The 14,228-nt window shown below is 39.7% G+C and overlaps 1 protein-coding gene across 2 annotated transcripts in view; it reads left to right on the top strand.

Annotated features, from left to right (window-relative positions):
- TTC3 (tetratricopeptide repeat domain 3) overlaps positions 1 to 13,463 on the top strand; it is a 68,479-nt gene extending 55,016 nt beyond the window's left edge. For both annotated transcript variants that reach the window (XM_034060053.1, XM_031051322.2), the window contains exons 34-46: positions 366 to 431; positions 1,094 to 1,243; positions 2,516 to 2,655; positions 3,979 to 4,047; positions 4,749 to 4,845; positions 5,177 to 5,277; positions 5,897 to 5,990; positions 6,557 to 6,655; positions 9,421 to 9,842; positions 10,303 to 10,423; positions 10,557 to 10,784; positions 10,999 to 11,088; positions 11,722 to 13,463. In XM_034060053.1, the coding sequence (XP_033915944.1) occupies positions 366 to 431; positions 1,094 to 1,243; positions 2,516 to 2,655; positions 3,979 to 4,047; positions 4,749 to 4,845; positions 5,177 to 5,277; positions 5,897 to 5,990; positions 6,557 to 6,655; positions 9,421 to 9,842; positions 10,303 to 10,423; positions 10,557 to 10,784; positions 10,999 to 11,088; positions 11,722 to 11,832 (1,788 nt within the window). In that variant the 3' untranslated portion in view covers positions 11,833 to 13,463. The remainder of the gene's footprint in view (positions 1 to 365; positions 432 to 1,093; positions 1,244 to 2,515; positions 2,656 to 3,978; positions 4,048 to 4,748; positions 4,846 to 5,176; positions 5,278 to 5,896; positions 5,991 to 6,556; positions 6,656 to 9,420; positions 9,843 to 10,302; positions 10,424 to 10,556; positions 10,785 to 10,998; positions 11,089 to 11,721) is intronic.
- The last annotated feature ends 765 nt before the right edge of the window (positions 13,464 to 14,228 follow it).

Here is a 14,228-nt window from a genome sequence, read left to right as displayed (position 1 = left end):
AGCCATAAACCAGAGCTCCTCAGTGGGCTATCAGACACTGATTTTGCAAATCTTAAGTTTTCAGACATTTAGAGCACAGCTGTGTTTGAAGACTCAGAGAACTGTACTCAATATAAATGCTTCATGGTCAATTAACCTAGGGAAAGATCATGACCAAAAAAAGTGCTTTCATTATAGACAGAAGTCATTTTCAGAAACACTTGTGTGATTTTTTTTCTTTACTTTGTAGATAGATCTACTTTGGGATGAAGTTGGATTTGTAAAATTGTAGGTTAGGTACCAAAGCTCCAAAACAGAGCTGACCTACTAGTTGCATATATAAACTGGAAAGCTTTTTAATCAACTAATGATTCTTTTTATTCTAGGTAAATCATGAAGTAGCTGATAGGGAAACTAATACTTTGCCTTTTCATCCATTTGAAATGCAACAAGTAAGTTACCTATGTATTTGTTCATATTTCTCAATGAAGAATATTAAAGGAATGCCCAGAAATTTAACAGTTAAAAAAAAAAAGTTCTCTGAAAATTGTATGTTTTAGCAAATTTTTTTTAATTTTCATTTCTTTGGTGTTGTGTGGTGTTGGGTTCTGCCCCCTGATTCATGTTGGGCTGCATTCTGTGATGTTCTTGAAAATTTCACATAGGCTCAAAACAAGGTTTTGGAGCTTTGTTCTGTAGCTATTCAGCTGTTGGAGCATGTTTTAGGGAAATTTAGTATTTCCTCTCCAAAAATCTGGAGGTTTGATTTAAATACTCCATTTGGGCATATAGACAGCTCAGACTGATGTTACTGGCAGTCTTATGTCTGTACTAGGAGACAGAAGTCAGAAAATGTGGCCTTTGAACAAGTTATATTCCGGTCATGGTCAGGCATGAATGTTCATTTCCTGAGCTGGATTGAATCTTACAAAACTTTCTGTTAAACACAACCCTCTCTTACTTCCCACAACAAACCCCTCCAAAAAACCCACCCCAACCAGACTTAAGACTTTGAATCTCACTTGACAGCAGGCTGCTCCTTTTAGACATCACAAATGTTTGCTGCCCTGTGGAAACAAATGCTAGATTTTTTTCGTAACTGATTTATTTTCAGGGAGATATCCTACGTATGGAAAAGGAGCATCAAGTATTAAAAGAACAACTTAAAGAAGCACAGGAAAAATATGAACAGTTACAAAGCCGAAGCTCAGAAGAAACCAATGCTTTAAAAGAGCTCATAAAGAGAAATGTTCAAGAGACTGAGGTAATGTTTTTATCCATGTAGCAATAGGACAATCTGCACTGCTTCACAAAATCGGTTGTGATTGATCAACAGTGTTTTTGAAACTTGCAGTGAGGCAGTCCTCATTGCTGTGAAGTCTAACTCAGCAAACTTCCCAGTCTTTGTGTGTCAGCATCCTTTGAACACACTCAAACATGTAGGATATTGTTTGCTTCCATCTAGTGGATAGGTATCAGGTTTTTTTGGTTCAGCCTGAGAACAAAAAAAGCCCTACATCGCTGACTCTTCCTTTTGTCTTGATATGTTGGGTTTGCTGACAGGCTTTGTTTCCTTGGAAATGTCTGGGAGCAAGAGGAGTCATCCCCAAATAACACTGTCAGCTTGTTATCACTTTGACAGGATTAATTTTATAGTTAAAGCTGTAGATTCTACAGGTTGCCCATTTGTCTACATGAAAAGGAATTTTTCCATTTAAGAAACAAAAATCAGGTGACACCAAAGCCATGTCTCCCCATGCCCTCTCTTTTATCTTTAGTAAGATGTAGCCTGTCACTCAGTCTCAGTTTTATGTAGATTTTTCCTTCCATTGGGATGTTGAAGTAAACTCCTGTACTGCAGCTTGCTGAGCTCTGGTTTTGCCATTGCCTAAAAGTAGCCTGGCAAACCTTCATATAAGGGCTTATGGAATGTCATGTCTTTTTCTTTACCAACATTCGGTAAACCATGAGCTGAAGGGTTTGTGCTGGAAGCATGGCAGTGTGTAGGGTGGGTGAACTTGTCCATAGGCATTGAAGGCACTTTTGTAAACAACATTTTTTTTTATATTTCTCAATGACTCATGGATGCTACATTGCTTGTTTGGAGTTTCTTGAGCAGTTATGGCAGCCATAAAATCCACTGCTGCCTTGCTGTTATGAATAGTAACTTCCTGGTTGTTAGTGCTGATACAACAGTATCAGTTCTGATTTTGAGTTGGATTTTGATCTGGATTTCAGTATGTATTTGTATGTGACACTGTGGAACTGGATTTCTTCTATTAGCTGGCTGCAAAATGGGTTTGCAAGCCATCTAAACAAAGAGTCCAGATAGCCTGGGGGGGGGGGGAAGCGTTTTATGAGTATGTTGCCCACACTGAACAGCTGAAGTAACAGTAAATTAAGCACTAGTAAAAGTCATATTGCTGTACTTTTCACTGGCTTAGCTATTGATCTTAAGTGCCAGCAATCTGCTCGAACTTGCTTTTGAATAAAATAGTGTTTTCAGAAATAATGTTTTCTTATTTTCTGCTTTTAGTTATCAAAGACTGAACTAGATTGGTTTCATCGAGACTTAGAAATGCAAGTGAAAAAATGGCAACAGGAGAAAAAAGAAAGTCAAGAGAACTTTAAAGCACTAAAGAACACAGCTAAAAAGCATACAGATACCAATGAGAGGTACTAATTTTAAACACTGATTTACATCACCCTCCCTTTGATTTTTGTTCTTTTTTTTTTTAAGCAGCTGTAAGTACAGTGATTTCTGAAAGACTGTGGTTTCAGTATCTACTGATACCGCGATGTATGCAGAGTGAAAACTCAGACTTGTTGCCCTGATTATGTCATTCTGAAATGAGTTAAATGCAATTCTTGGCTAGAGCTGCTGTCAATAGGATCTACGTACAGCATTATTTAACCTAATTAACAAATGCCACTTTCTTCACTGTTCAAGATCTCACGTTTTCCAGAATCCTGTAGCACTGCTTTTTTACTTTTTTCCTTCACAACTTATTGTTGCTTTCTCAGCGTGCTCCTCTACTGCATTATGATTAGCTATAAATTTTCATTTCCATTTTCATTCTTCCTCCTTCTATTGTACAGTCAAACCAACCAAACTCTGGTCTTCATTTGTTTTTCATACAGCGTTTTTGTTTATTTTTGCCACAGTAGCCTGAGGGTCATCCAAGGATGCACACTTCCTCCTTTTCTAGTCCTATAACTTGTTTCCTAGATTCAAGCAAAACTGCCAGAACCACATAACTGGGTGTATCTGTTGAGTTGTCTCAACAGAAGTCTGCAGAGTTTTGCATAGAACTTAAATCGTTAATGTGTGAAGCCCATCATAACTCTGTCCGTGTGCAGTAGACTGAGCTCGTCCCCTGGCAATGGGCTCTCCTGGTTGTGGAGGAGCAAAAAGCAACTTCTACTGTGGCCAACAAGTATCCATGAGATCATGTCACTGATGTACTGAAAAATAAATTGTGTGTCATTTGATGTAGTATTGTCAGTAGCTTTTTCAGCAGCATTCCAAAGACTTCAGAAATCTTTAGGTAACCTGATGATTGGCTGTGTAACCAGATAGGTGTTTATCACAGTAGTAGATTGAAATATGTACATGTCTGCTTTTGCTATTTTGATTTTTTAAGTTACAGGTAGATATTTGAAACAGCTTCTAGATAACTGACGAAACTGACTTAGGATAAATTCTCTAGTCAGATTTGACAATTCTTACTGTATTTTTAAGTTCTCACCAAGTTCACAGATCTGAGAAGACTTCTGGCCTTGAATGCTGCTGTGTTATCATTAGTCTAAATAGTTTGGGGTACATTTGTCTTGAAAAATCATCAGCCCGCTTTTACATTAGTTACTGCAAATGTACTTACAATATTAAACAGCATTGTTACTGCTGAGCAGTTGTCACTGTTGTTGTATACGAACATGCAATGTATTTGCTAATGATCATTTTTCAGAACAAGCTTAATAAATGTTTGATTACTCTAGGTATTTGAAGACCATTGATGAGAAGGAAAAGCAATATAAAGAATATTTAAATACATATCTCGAGACCAGGTAAAACTCGTGTACCTTTCAGCAATATTTACATTCTACTGCTGACTCATCATTATTGAGTTATTTCTTCACTTTGGGTAAAGGCTTAGAAAAAATAAGCACTTTAACCTCTATCTCTTATTTGAAGTTAGTTTACTTATTATGAGTAAATATTGTTTTCTTTTAGATATTTAGGATAATAAAAACCTGGCTTTTCAACATACTCTCATACATTTCCCTTGATTATAATGATGTTGTGTGTTCAAACACGTGTTAGAAGTTGGCTGTGATACAGACATACTACAACTGCTATGTGTAGCTTTGCACCTCCACACACTTGTAGCCCTATACGTACTTAGTGTTGCTTATTTTCTAAAAGTAACTCATTTGCTCATAGTATAAAGACAAGGTTTCATTCATAGGTACATTCTTTATCTATGTGATCAGACACACTCACATGACTGCAGTAGGCAAACTGTAAACTTTCTAGGTTGCACAGTGAGAAGTGGTGAAGAAACAGGGAGGCTGTGCTTGTGGAGCCAGCAGTAGGGCTGCATGGGCATGATGCTGTACCTGAAGGCACAAGCTGAACAATGTAAATGGAGATGTGCCATTCTGAACAAGAGTTTACTTGTAGAAAACCTCCAAAATGCCATAAATTTTAAATACTCACTGTCATAAATGTTGCTCAAATATTTAACTTTTTTTTTTCTATTTCACAGTAATAAACTTGCTAGTGAAAAAGTAAAATTGGAAGAGCTTATAAAAAAGAGTCAAGGTGACTACCAAGAGTGTGTGAAAAGAGCTGTTAAAGCAGAGGTACAAGCAAAATATTTTAAACCACTTTTGCTAAAGCTTGGATCATTTGCACTAATAGTAGGTGGGGAAGATGACTGGTGAAGCCTTATTTACTTTTTAAATAGCATCTAAAACTTTTCATAAGCATATATCAAAAGTGCTGTCCATAATGTTATCCTACAGATAACTTCACAGATCATCAAAGCACATTATTATTACTGACCAGTGTTAAAAAGAATTTGGGGGTTGTAGTATTGTTTCACATGCTTATTAAAATCTGTTTGAGGTTTCATCCCTTGTGCTGCAGCACTGCTTTTACTGCATGGGTTTTTTTTACACTGTTTTGTTACAGATATTGGTACTCAAAAACTGGAAGGAAACTCAAGTATGCAAGCTAAATGGCATAGCTGCCAAAGCAGAAGCAAATGTTAAGATGCTGAAGTCGTTCAGCAGGTATGGAGAGTTTACACCAGAAATTTCAGTACTATTAGTAGCTACATACAAATAACTTTTAATCTCAACAAGTCAGTTTTGCTCACAAAGGGATGTCAGCTTGAAAGGTGCATAGAAACATAGTAGTTAAGTACAGCTTTCCTGAAGCTGAATTTCTTCGTAATCTGAAATTACCAAGATGTGTGATACTTAAGCAGGAGCAAGCTTCTTGTCTTGTTATAGATCAGGCTACTGGGAACATTCTAGTTATTCCTGCACAGTATCACTGTGAAGGGCTGCAATGGAAACCAAGAAGACTGCAAACAAAGCTGCTGGGCATACAACAACATTGTTTTCTTCCTTACGAGAAACTATTAAGCCTATGGTGTTACCTTTTTAAAAACCTATGCCAGGTTCCATTTCCTTATATTGCCAGAAAATACCAATTTACATTTGAGGAACCCACTTCTGAGATTGGATAGCATCCAAGTACGGGTCATTTAACTGGTTTTAAAATTGCTCAAATCTTTAACTGTGATTTAGCTGGTAGGGAAAAGAGCTAACTGTGGTACTAAAACCAATGGTCTTGAACAAAAATAGTGGGAATATTGGAGTTTAACTGACATCTTGAATGCTTCAGCAATTCAGCTTCAGCAGCGCCTAAGTTGAAGTCACAGACTGAATCCTGGGAAGTATTTATTTCAAACGTAAAGAAACAACTGGAAAAAGTAGAGGTAAGCCTTAATTTCTCCTAAAGAGCTTTAAGTTGAATGTTGAAATTAAAACACAGTAAATACCTTAAGTAATTTTGCATTCCTTTTTTAAAATGCCAGCAGCTTGTCCTGCAAATGCTGAACTGCAATTTTTAAATTACAAAAGAAACACACAGATTTAAGTCCAGATTACTTAAGTATAGTTAAATTACGATGGCTATCTTCAATTTCATAAAGGCAAAAATCTGCCCTTTATACATTTGCTTCAAAATTGCATCCTGCTCTTGCTCTTGGTTCTTTTGTACTTTTTGAATTTCAGATAATCCATGCAACTTCTCTGAAAACAACAGAAAAGTTAAGGTGTAAAATGTCTAGACTGAGTTTTAGGAACTAGAAAGGGTTTCCCAAACCGTTTTAAGCATCAGTGCAACTACATCATTTATAGCAAATGGTAGCCTCACGCCTCCATTTGAAAGGCCTGATATATCATTGGTATCTTGCAAAAAAGTAGTTGTGTTCATGCCATTTTAAACAGAGTGAGCTTTAGTTGATGCTGATGTGGAGGACAATTTGTGTTTCTTCTGCAGACTGAGTATGAAGAAAAAATGCAGATGGTGAAAAATGGTGCACGGAACTGCCTCACTAAAATGGAAACTGAGGATCTTCCTTCTCCTCCCAGTGTCCTAGTATGTATCTTTGATAGCTGTTTGTTAAGAAGTTCTTTAAGTTTGAATTAGCATGGCTACCTGTTATAGGATATGTACATAAAGAACTTGAATATACGGTCTTGAATACAAAGTAAGCTGTCTCTCCATAAGTCCAGGTAATTATCAAAAGGAAAAGGTGATTATGGATTAGCATGATGAAGGCCAGTGAGAAGACCATTATCAAGTCCTTTGAGAGTCTCAAGCTGTTTAACTTTAAAATACTTCATATTCTATCTGAATTGGGACTAATATTTTTGTGTGTCGTGACTTTCCTGTAGCACCAAAATCCACAGGGACAAGGCCCCATTACACTGACATGTGTAACTGATTGCAAATACAAAATCAAATTCCAGTTGTATCTGTTGTGAACTAGATGGAGCATAGCCATTTATGGAAATGCATCTGCAATGACTACATCCCAGATAAATACTACTTAAACATATTTTCTTATGGGCCAACAGTTCCACAAATGCTTTGCTTATGTCCTGTTAGTTAATTCCATACCCTGTGATTGTTCCTGGAGCAAGGACAAAGTCATGGAATCATAGAATAGTTGGGGTTGGAAAAGACCTTAAGAACATCCAGTTCCAACCCCCCTGCCATGGGCAGGGACACCTCACACTAAACCATGCCACCCAAGGCTCTGTCTAACCTGGCCCTGAACACTGCCAGGGATGGAGCATTCACAACTTCCTTGGGCAACCAATTCCAGTGCCTCACCACCCTCACCTAAAGGACTTCCTCCTTATATCCAATCTAAACTTCCCCTGTTAAAGTTTTGACCCGTTACCCCTTGTCTGACCACTACAGTCCCCAATGAATAGTCCCTCAACAGCATCCCTATAGCCCCCTTTCAGATACTGGAAGGCTGCTATAAGGTCTCCATGCAGCCTTCTCTTCTCCAGGCTGAACAGCTCCAACTTTCTCAGCCTGTCTTCATATGGGAGGTGCTAAAATCCCCTGATCATCCTTGTGGCTCTCCTCTGGACTTGTTCCAACAGTTCCATGTCCTTTTGATGTTGAGGACACCAGAACTGCATGTAATACTCCAAGTGAGGTCTCATGAGAGCAGAGTAGAGGGGCAGGATCACCTCCTTGGACCTGCTGGTCACACTCCTTTTGATGCAGCCCAGGATACGGTTGGCTTTCTGGGCTGTGAGAGCATGCTGAAGCCTGCTCATGTTCAGTTTCTCATCAACCAACACCCCCAAGTCCTTCTCTGCAGGGCTGCTCTGAATCAAGTATCAAGTCAGTACTCCTTGAACTGTCCATGAGCACAGCTGTGGGGAGACACCTGACAGTGATAAAATACAGCCGAGCTAGCTGCAGCAGCGGTGCAGATGTTCAGTGATGGCAAAATTGAAACAAGGGCAGGGAGGTGATGTCCAGCCCTGAAGACAAATAGCATTCAGAAACCACAGTACCTGGGATGGCATGAAGTAAGGGGAAGATGATTCAGACATCCCTCAAAATAGGGGAGATAATGGACTCAGTAAGTGAAACGTTTTCATAATGCACACACATAAGAAATCTGTGAGTTTGCTGAAGAGGCAAGGCAACTTTTTATATATATTCTCTGCAGAAAGTCATGGGGCTTTTTTTGGTTGGTTGTTCAGGTTTTGGTATAATTTAGATTCAAGGCTCTGTTCTAATACTGTGTTAATGATCATTACTACAGTTTTTCTAGACTTTCAGAAGTCATAGTTACACTTCCCTGCATGCCTGTGCTTCCCCACTTATTTCTAGGTCTCTCCTTTCTATTTATTGGTACAGATCTCTTAAGAGTATGTAGGTAACTTAAGTTACCACCCTTTGGTTACCATCAAATTACAGGTTGAGGAGTGACTGTTGAGCCTCTCGTTCTGCATTTGGTATCTATTTTTACTGCAGTAATACAGGTGTAACCTTTTAGAAGGGGTATCTGTAATTCTTTCAGCTTTGAGAGGGCTTTATTGAGCCCAAATGAAGGAGACTTGAATGAAAACCGTTTTTTTTCCTATTTAATTCCATTAATTAACTAAACACGTTCAGAGGGATGGTAAAATATCGCTTCGAAAAGGTGTTAAACTAAAGAACCTAGAACAAGAAGCAGCAGGTTCAACTTCAACTATGAAGAAGTGCAGAATTTCAGTTCACTGTGTTAGAAAGCCACCTTCCTAGAGCAGTCAGGCTCTGAAAGAAGTAGCAGTCATGGCATCAAACAACTAAACTGACTTTAAGGAGTTTTTCCCATTTATGGAAGAGAGTTGTTAGTGCAAAAAGAAGTTCTCCCGACTCGTGTGAGCTCCAAGTTTTCAGGATGATGACTACAGCTGACACATGTTTCTGGTTTAAAAAAAAAACAATTACACTGAATTATGTAGAGATCATGTAACTCATTAAAAGCAGTGAAATCTGTATTTCTGAACTGATGGCACTTATTTAAAGCAGTTGTTTCTACTACCAACTTCAAGCTATACCTGTGTATTAACTGACAGCTGTCCAACAGCTTTGTCTTCAGTTAAAGGAACAGCCTGTGTATGTGCTGTCCTATTGAATCCCATTTCAGAAAGCTGCTCTACATGTAGTACCTGTTACAGAGCATCTTTGTGCAGAGCTTTTGCACAGGTGAAGCAAGTTTAGATAAATTAATGTGACCTTCCAGTTCCTTGGCATGACCAAATGTGTCATAGTTCATGCTGCAAATGCTTGAGGTCTGCTCTATTTTAATCCCTGTTTTTTTTGTGAATTCGTTTTATTTCTAGATAAAACAAGGTAGGCCTCCAGACAGTGATCCAGCCATCGTCATGTGTTCCTCTGCACCTGCACAGCCAAATTTACTTCCTGCATTTTCAAGTTCTGAAGATCAAGGTCTAAGACATGCTTCACTTGATACACAGGCTGGAGCTAAGCCAGCATATGCAAATTCTAAGGCTTGTTCCGCAAGTGCAGGATCAGTGAAAACACCCTCCAAGCCCCTGGAAGGATCATATTCCAATAAAGTTTCAACAACTTGCCCATCAGGGATTTCTGGAAGTAATGCTCAGAATGCCCAGCTGAACCAGAAGCACCAAGATGACTCAGCTACACAACTGCGGCCTCCCAGACTTCCAACCAACAGAATGCTTCCAAAGCCATTGGAAAATATTATTGCACAGCTACAGAGCATATTCCCAAACTACAGCAGGTATTTGTTTTCATGAATGTAATGCTATGCTGAGTACCAGAAGTTCTGAACATCCAATACAAGAACTGATTTCTTAGAAGGCTTCTGTTTCATGAGCAGAGTAATCTTAGTTGTTCCCTTCCTTCCCACTCAGTGAGACACTCGTTAAGGGAACAGACCTGTGGTGTTGGCTTATGTGGTTTGGGTTTTTTCCCCAGATAAGAGCCACTACCAAATAGAAGTAGCATTATTTTATTGTTTGGGGGGGGGCAGAGAGGGGTGGAAGTGTGTGTTATCATTAAGGTAGATTCTAGTTGCTGCAAGGTATTGGAAGCAGGAACTTGGTGCAATTCATCTGAGTATCTTCTCACTGCCATGAATCAAGCATGGAGGCTAATGTGTACTCTCATGCTGTGACTGTGCTGGTAACAGCCATCATGTTGCCAGTCAGACATAATCAATGTTGTCTTTGCCCCTCCAGTTCGGACTTTGCTAGCTACATAAAAGCTGTACAAAGAAGAAATGGGAACACATTGTTAGGTTTGAGCTGCGATGAAATTCTCAGCAGAGTGACGGATCTCATTCTGGAGCAGCAGAGTAAGGTACTGTGGTGTACAAAGCTGCATCCCTGACAGGAGCTGGTGCAGCACAGCCCAGAAAATCATGCAACCTTGCATTTGCTGCCAGGCTCTGAAATGCAAACTTGTTCCAAATTCTTTTCCAATACCTTCCTAGGCACCAACTTCAACAGGGAGACCTGTGAAGTCATCATCCTCTGTGTCAGCAGCACAGGCTGGAACTCAGGGTCAGGAAGTCCCTGCAGGAGAACATGTTGCCAGCCCACCCAAGGCAAAACCTGCAGTTAAAAATGCTTTGAGTAAGACTCCACCTAAGCCAAGTCTCCAGCCCTGGGGAAACGTTGGAGCAACACCTAAATCGAAATGGAAGAAACGAGACTTTACAGTAAGTTCTCCACTGTTTCCATGATGGGAAGTGATTGCTTTGTGCTTCTTGTAAGACATAAAATAATCCAAGTACTGCTGGCAAAAGTAATTGACTCATTCATTTGGTGTGCAAAGGCTTAAATAGACTTTGTTAAAATTAGTAACACCATTAACTTATTAGAATTTGTTGATTAATTGTTGCCAGCTTTCAAGTAACTGCATTTTATGTCTAGGCCTCCAGTGATGATCCTTGCACAGTATGTCATGATGAACTAAGCAGAGACTTGTGTGAACTAGAATGCGGGCATCGTTTTCACAGAGAAGTAAGGATGTTGTTCTTACTGCTTACATGCAAATGCTTATGGACATTGTCTAGTTATGCCCTTGTTCCATTTTCTGAAAGCAGCCTTCCCCTCTTAACCTGTCTGCACCTAAGAGCAGTGCAGACCCCCTTTCCTTTTCCATACTTTATACTCAAAGACTTGCAACACACACAGCCTTACTGTGCTGGAAAATTTTCAGGTTTAGATTTTTCAGTAAAATGATAATTCATCAGAGTGAATTTAAGCTTATTTTTCAGAGGATGAATCTGGTAGTCAAGTCAGAGTTGTTTGCAGTGTACTTACAGAATGGGCTGTTGCTGTCAGCCCTGCATTTGCCACCTGCTAGCACCTGCACATGTAGCTTCCTGTAGTAAGAAGTCAGGATTACGTGAGAATAACTGGATGCTTCTGCCTGTGACTTTTTCCTTGTTTGTTCACTGCAGATTTGTTATTGCAAAGTAGGTGCAAAAGTAAACTGATGAGCACAGCGTCACAGCTGGAGAATGGTTCTCTACTGCAGACTGTAATAACATAGAATATCTTCTGCTTGCCTGTTAGTGACAATTACTAACTTAGCTAAACTGAACTCTTGATACTGGGCTTTTTGTCCTCAACATCTTCCTGTTCTTGCAGTGCATTAGAACGTGGCTCAAGCAACACTCGAGTACCTGCCCCATCTGCCGTGTTCATGCTCTATTACCTGAAGACTTTCCTGAGCTTCCTGCACGGAACAAATACACCTAAAGCTTGTTTTATTTGAACATATTGTAGTAAAATGCAAAGCAGCTGCAGAATAACCACCATGATAAGGAACAGAAACACAATGCCTAGACAGAGACGGAACCCCAGATATGTTAAAATGGTAGCAGAGCTTGGACTGCTGCAGTGTTTGCCACTGAGCTTTAAGCCGTAAGATACTGGTACGTAATATACATAAATACATGGTATTGCCATGGCACCTGCAGCATTAAAGCTGGTGTCCTCCAAGATCCAGCACTTTTCCTGTGTGAAGCTGGTGTAGTTCAGAGGCTGGCAGCATACAAAACTGGTTGTGTTTTTTGGCTAAGGGATATTGAAACTACTCTATCCACCTTTCTCCAGGGATGGTGCATCACTCTTTGCAGAAGCAATGCACCATCCTCCAGAGCTTACACCACCTTGAAAATAAATTCTAGTATTAAACAAGTAGGTGACCCCAATGCCAGACTAGCAGAATGTGGAACTGCCAAGACATTACCTTCCTTTGGTATTGTTAGAATTTAACTGCAGGATTCAAATCAGGCTTGTTATATTCCTTATGAATGCAGTTCACATAATTGCAGCTCCTTACTCTGCATAAATCCATAGCTTATAATTCAAATTGTTTAAATAATTACATTTAGTAATACTTTAAAGCAAGAATTTTTAAGTATTCATGTGAGTCCTTTTTGTTTATCACTAAGTTGTAATACTGTGGCTCAGTTCTTTAATCTCACAATATGATTTGAATTTGCCTCATTGCTGAAGAGCTGATTTGTTTAAATGAGAATTACAAGATTTTTGGTTTTGATGAGGCAAACCTGCATCTGGATTCTGTATGTGGATGTTGAGCCTCAGAGTGAGGTACAGAATGCAGACAGCTGAAAGACTGGCTCTCCTACTGCTTCAGAAGTCTGAGCTTGCCTGAGTACCTTTGTCACTGTAAGTAAGACTTGTGAGACTTGTGTACACTTGTAAGAGTGTACAGCCTGACCACCCTGAAACTGAACTGTGACTGTTGTTTGGATACAGGAACTATTACATTTATTATATGAGGTTGTTGGCTAATTCTAGGAATCAGATGTTCCCCCACATGCATATGAAGTTTTAAACTATTCTGTGATTAATCACTATATTGCTAGGCACTTGGATCAAAAATAAAACTTGTAGCAGCTGCAGTAGTAATTTTTTGTGGGATATTTTTGCTAAGTGTGAATTACTGGTGAGTGGTCTACTGTAGGCAGGGGAGTCTTGCTGCCTGAACATCTAGGTACTGCACTGCTCACCATAACAGCACATGCACATTTTTCAGCTTCCATTATGTTCTTGGGGTGGGGTATATGTCATCTTTCTAGCTTGTCACACCATTAGCCCACATCCTTGACCCTCTCAACGAAGGGCTGGAGCAATCCCAAGTTGGGTCAGGGCAATCCGAACTACAATTGGAGGCTAGGCACAGACTGGACTGAGAGCAGCCTTGAGGAAAAGGACCGGTGGTTGGGACTGATTGACAAGAAGCTCAACATGTGCCAGCAGTGTGCACTTACAGCCCAAACAGCCAAGCATGGTCTAGGCTGATCAAAAGGAATGTGACCAGCAAATTACGGGAGGTGAGGGTGGTGAGCAATTGTATTGTGCCTCAGTTGTGCTTATTGTTTATTTTCCTTTCCCTTTTTAGTTTTATATTCACTCCTGTTGTTATTTCCCTTAAAACTATTATTATTAGTAGTAGCAGTAGTATTATTTTATATATTAGTAACAGGACTCTGCTTATCTCAACACATGGGATTTGCATTCTTTCGATTCTCCTCTCCATCCTGCCAGTAGGGTGGGAAGGGAAGGGTGAGCGAGCAGCTGCGTGGTACTGAGTTATGGGCTGGGCTTAAATCACATCTACTCTGCATGCTGGGGCCTGGGGCAGGATGGACACTGTCCGGCCTTCAAAACAACGTCGACGGTAGGCTGTGATAGTGGCACTTGAGCAGTAGGTGGCACTCTTGCACCACCATCCAGACCAGAGAGAGCACCTTTGCTTATCCTGTACCGGTTCCTGATCTTAATGTGTTTTAAGTTCTAGTAAATATCTACCCCCTCCTGGCCCAAGAGTGTTGTAAGACAAAAAAAAAAGAATTCCAGATGGTTATTCCTAAAGGTGATACAGAACCAGGGCTAACCCTATAACTGAAGCTTCCTGCTCCACAGTGCTGCTGGCTACAGCTAAAGAAAATAATTTCAAGCACTTTTCTTAATTCTGTCGTTTCAAGTTGTAATTTTTACACTTGTACTCCATGTAATACACAAGAATCTCAGTTCTAAGCATTCCTCTGGTACAGACTTGTGTTCCGCATTTGACCAAAACACACTTGGTGTTATTTCACATCATTATTTGTTACACATCACTT

The sequence above is a fragment of the Melopsittacus undulatus genome, chromosome 2 (genome assembly GCF_012275295.1).
Source record: "Melopsittacus undulatus isolate bMelUnd1 chromosome 2, bMelUnd1.mat.Z, whole genome shotgun sequence".
NCBI lineage: Eukaryota > Metazoa > Chordata > Aves > Psittaciformes > Psittaculidae > Melopsittacus > Melopsittacus undulatus.
Note: the sequence above shows the minus strand (reverse complement) of the source record. Positions and strands in the feature narration are given on the sequence as shown.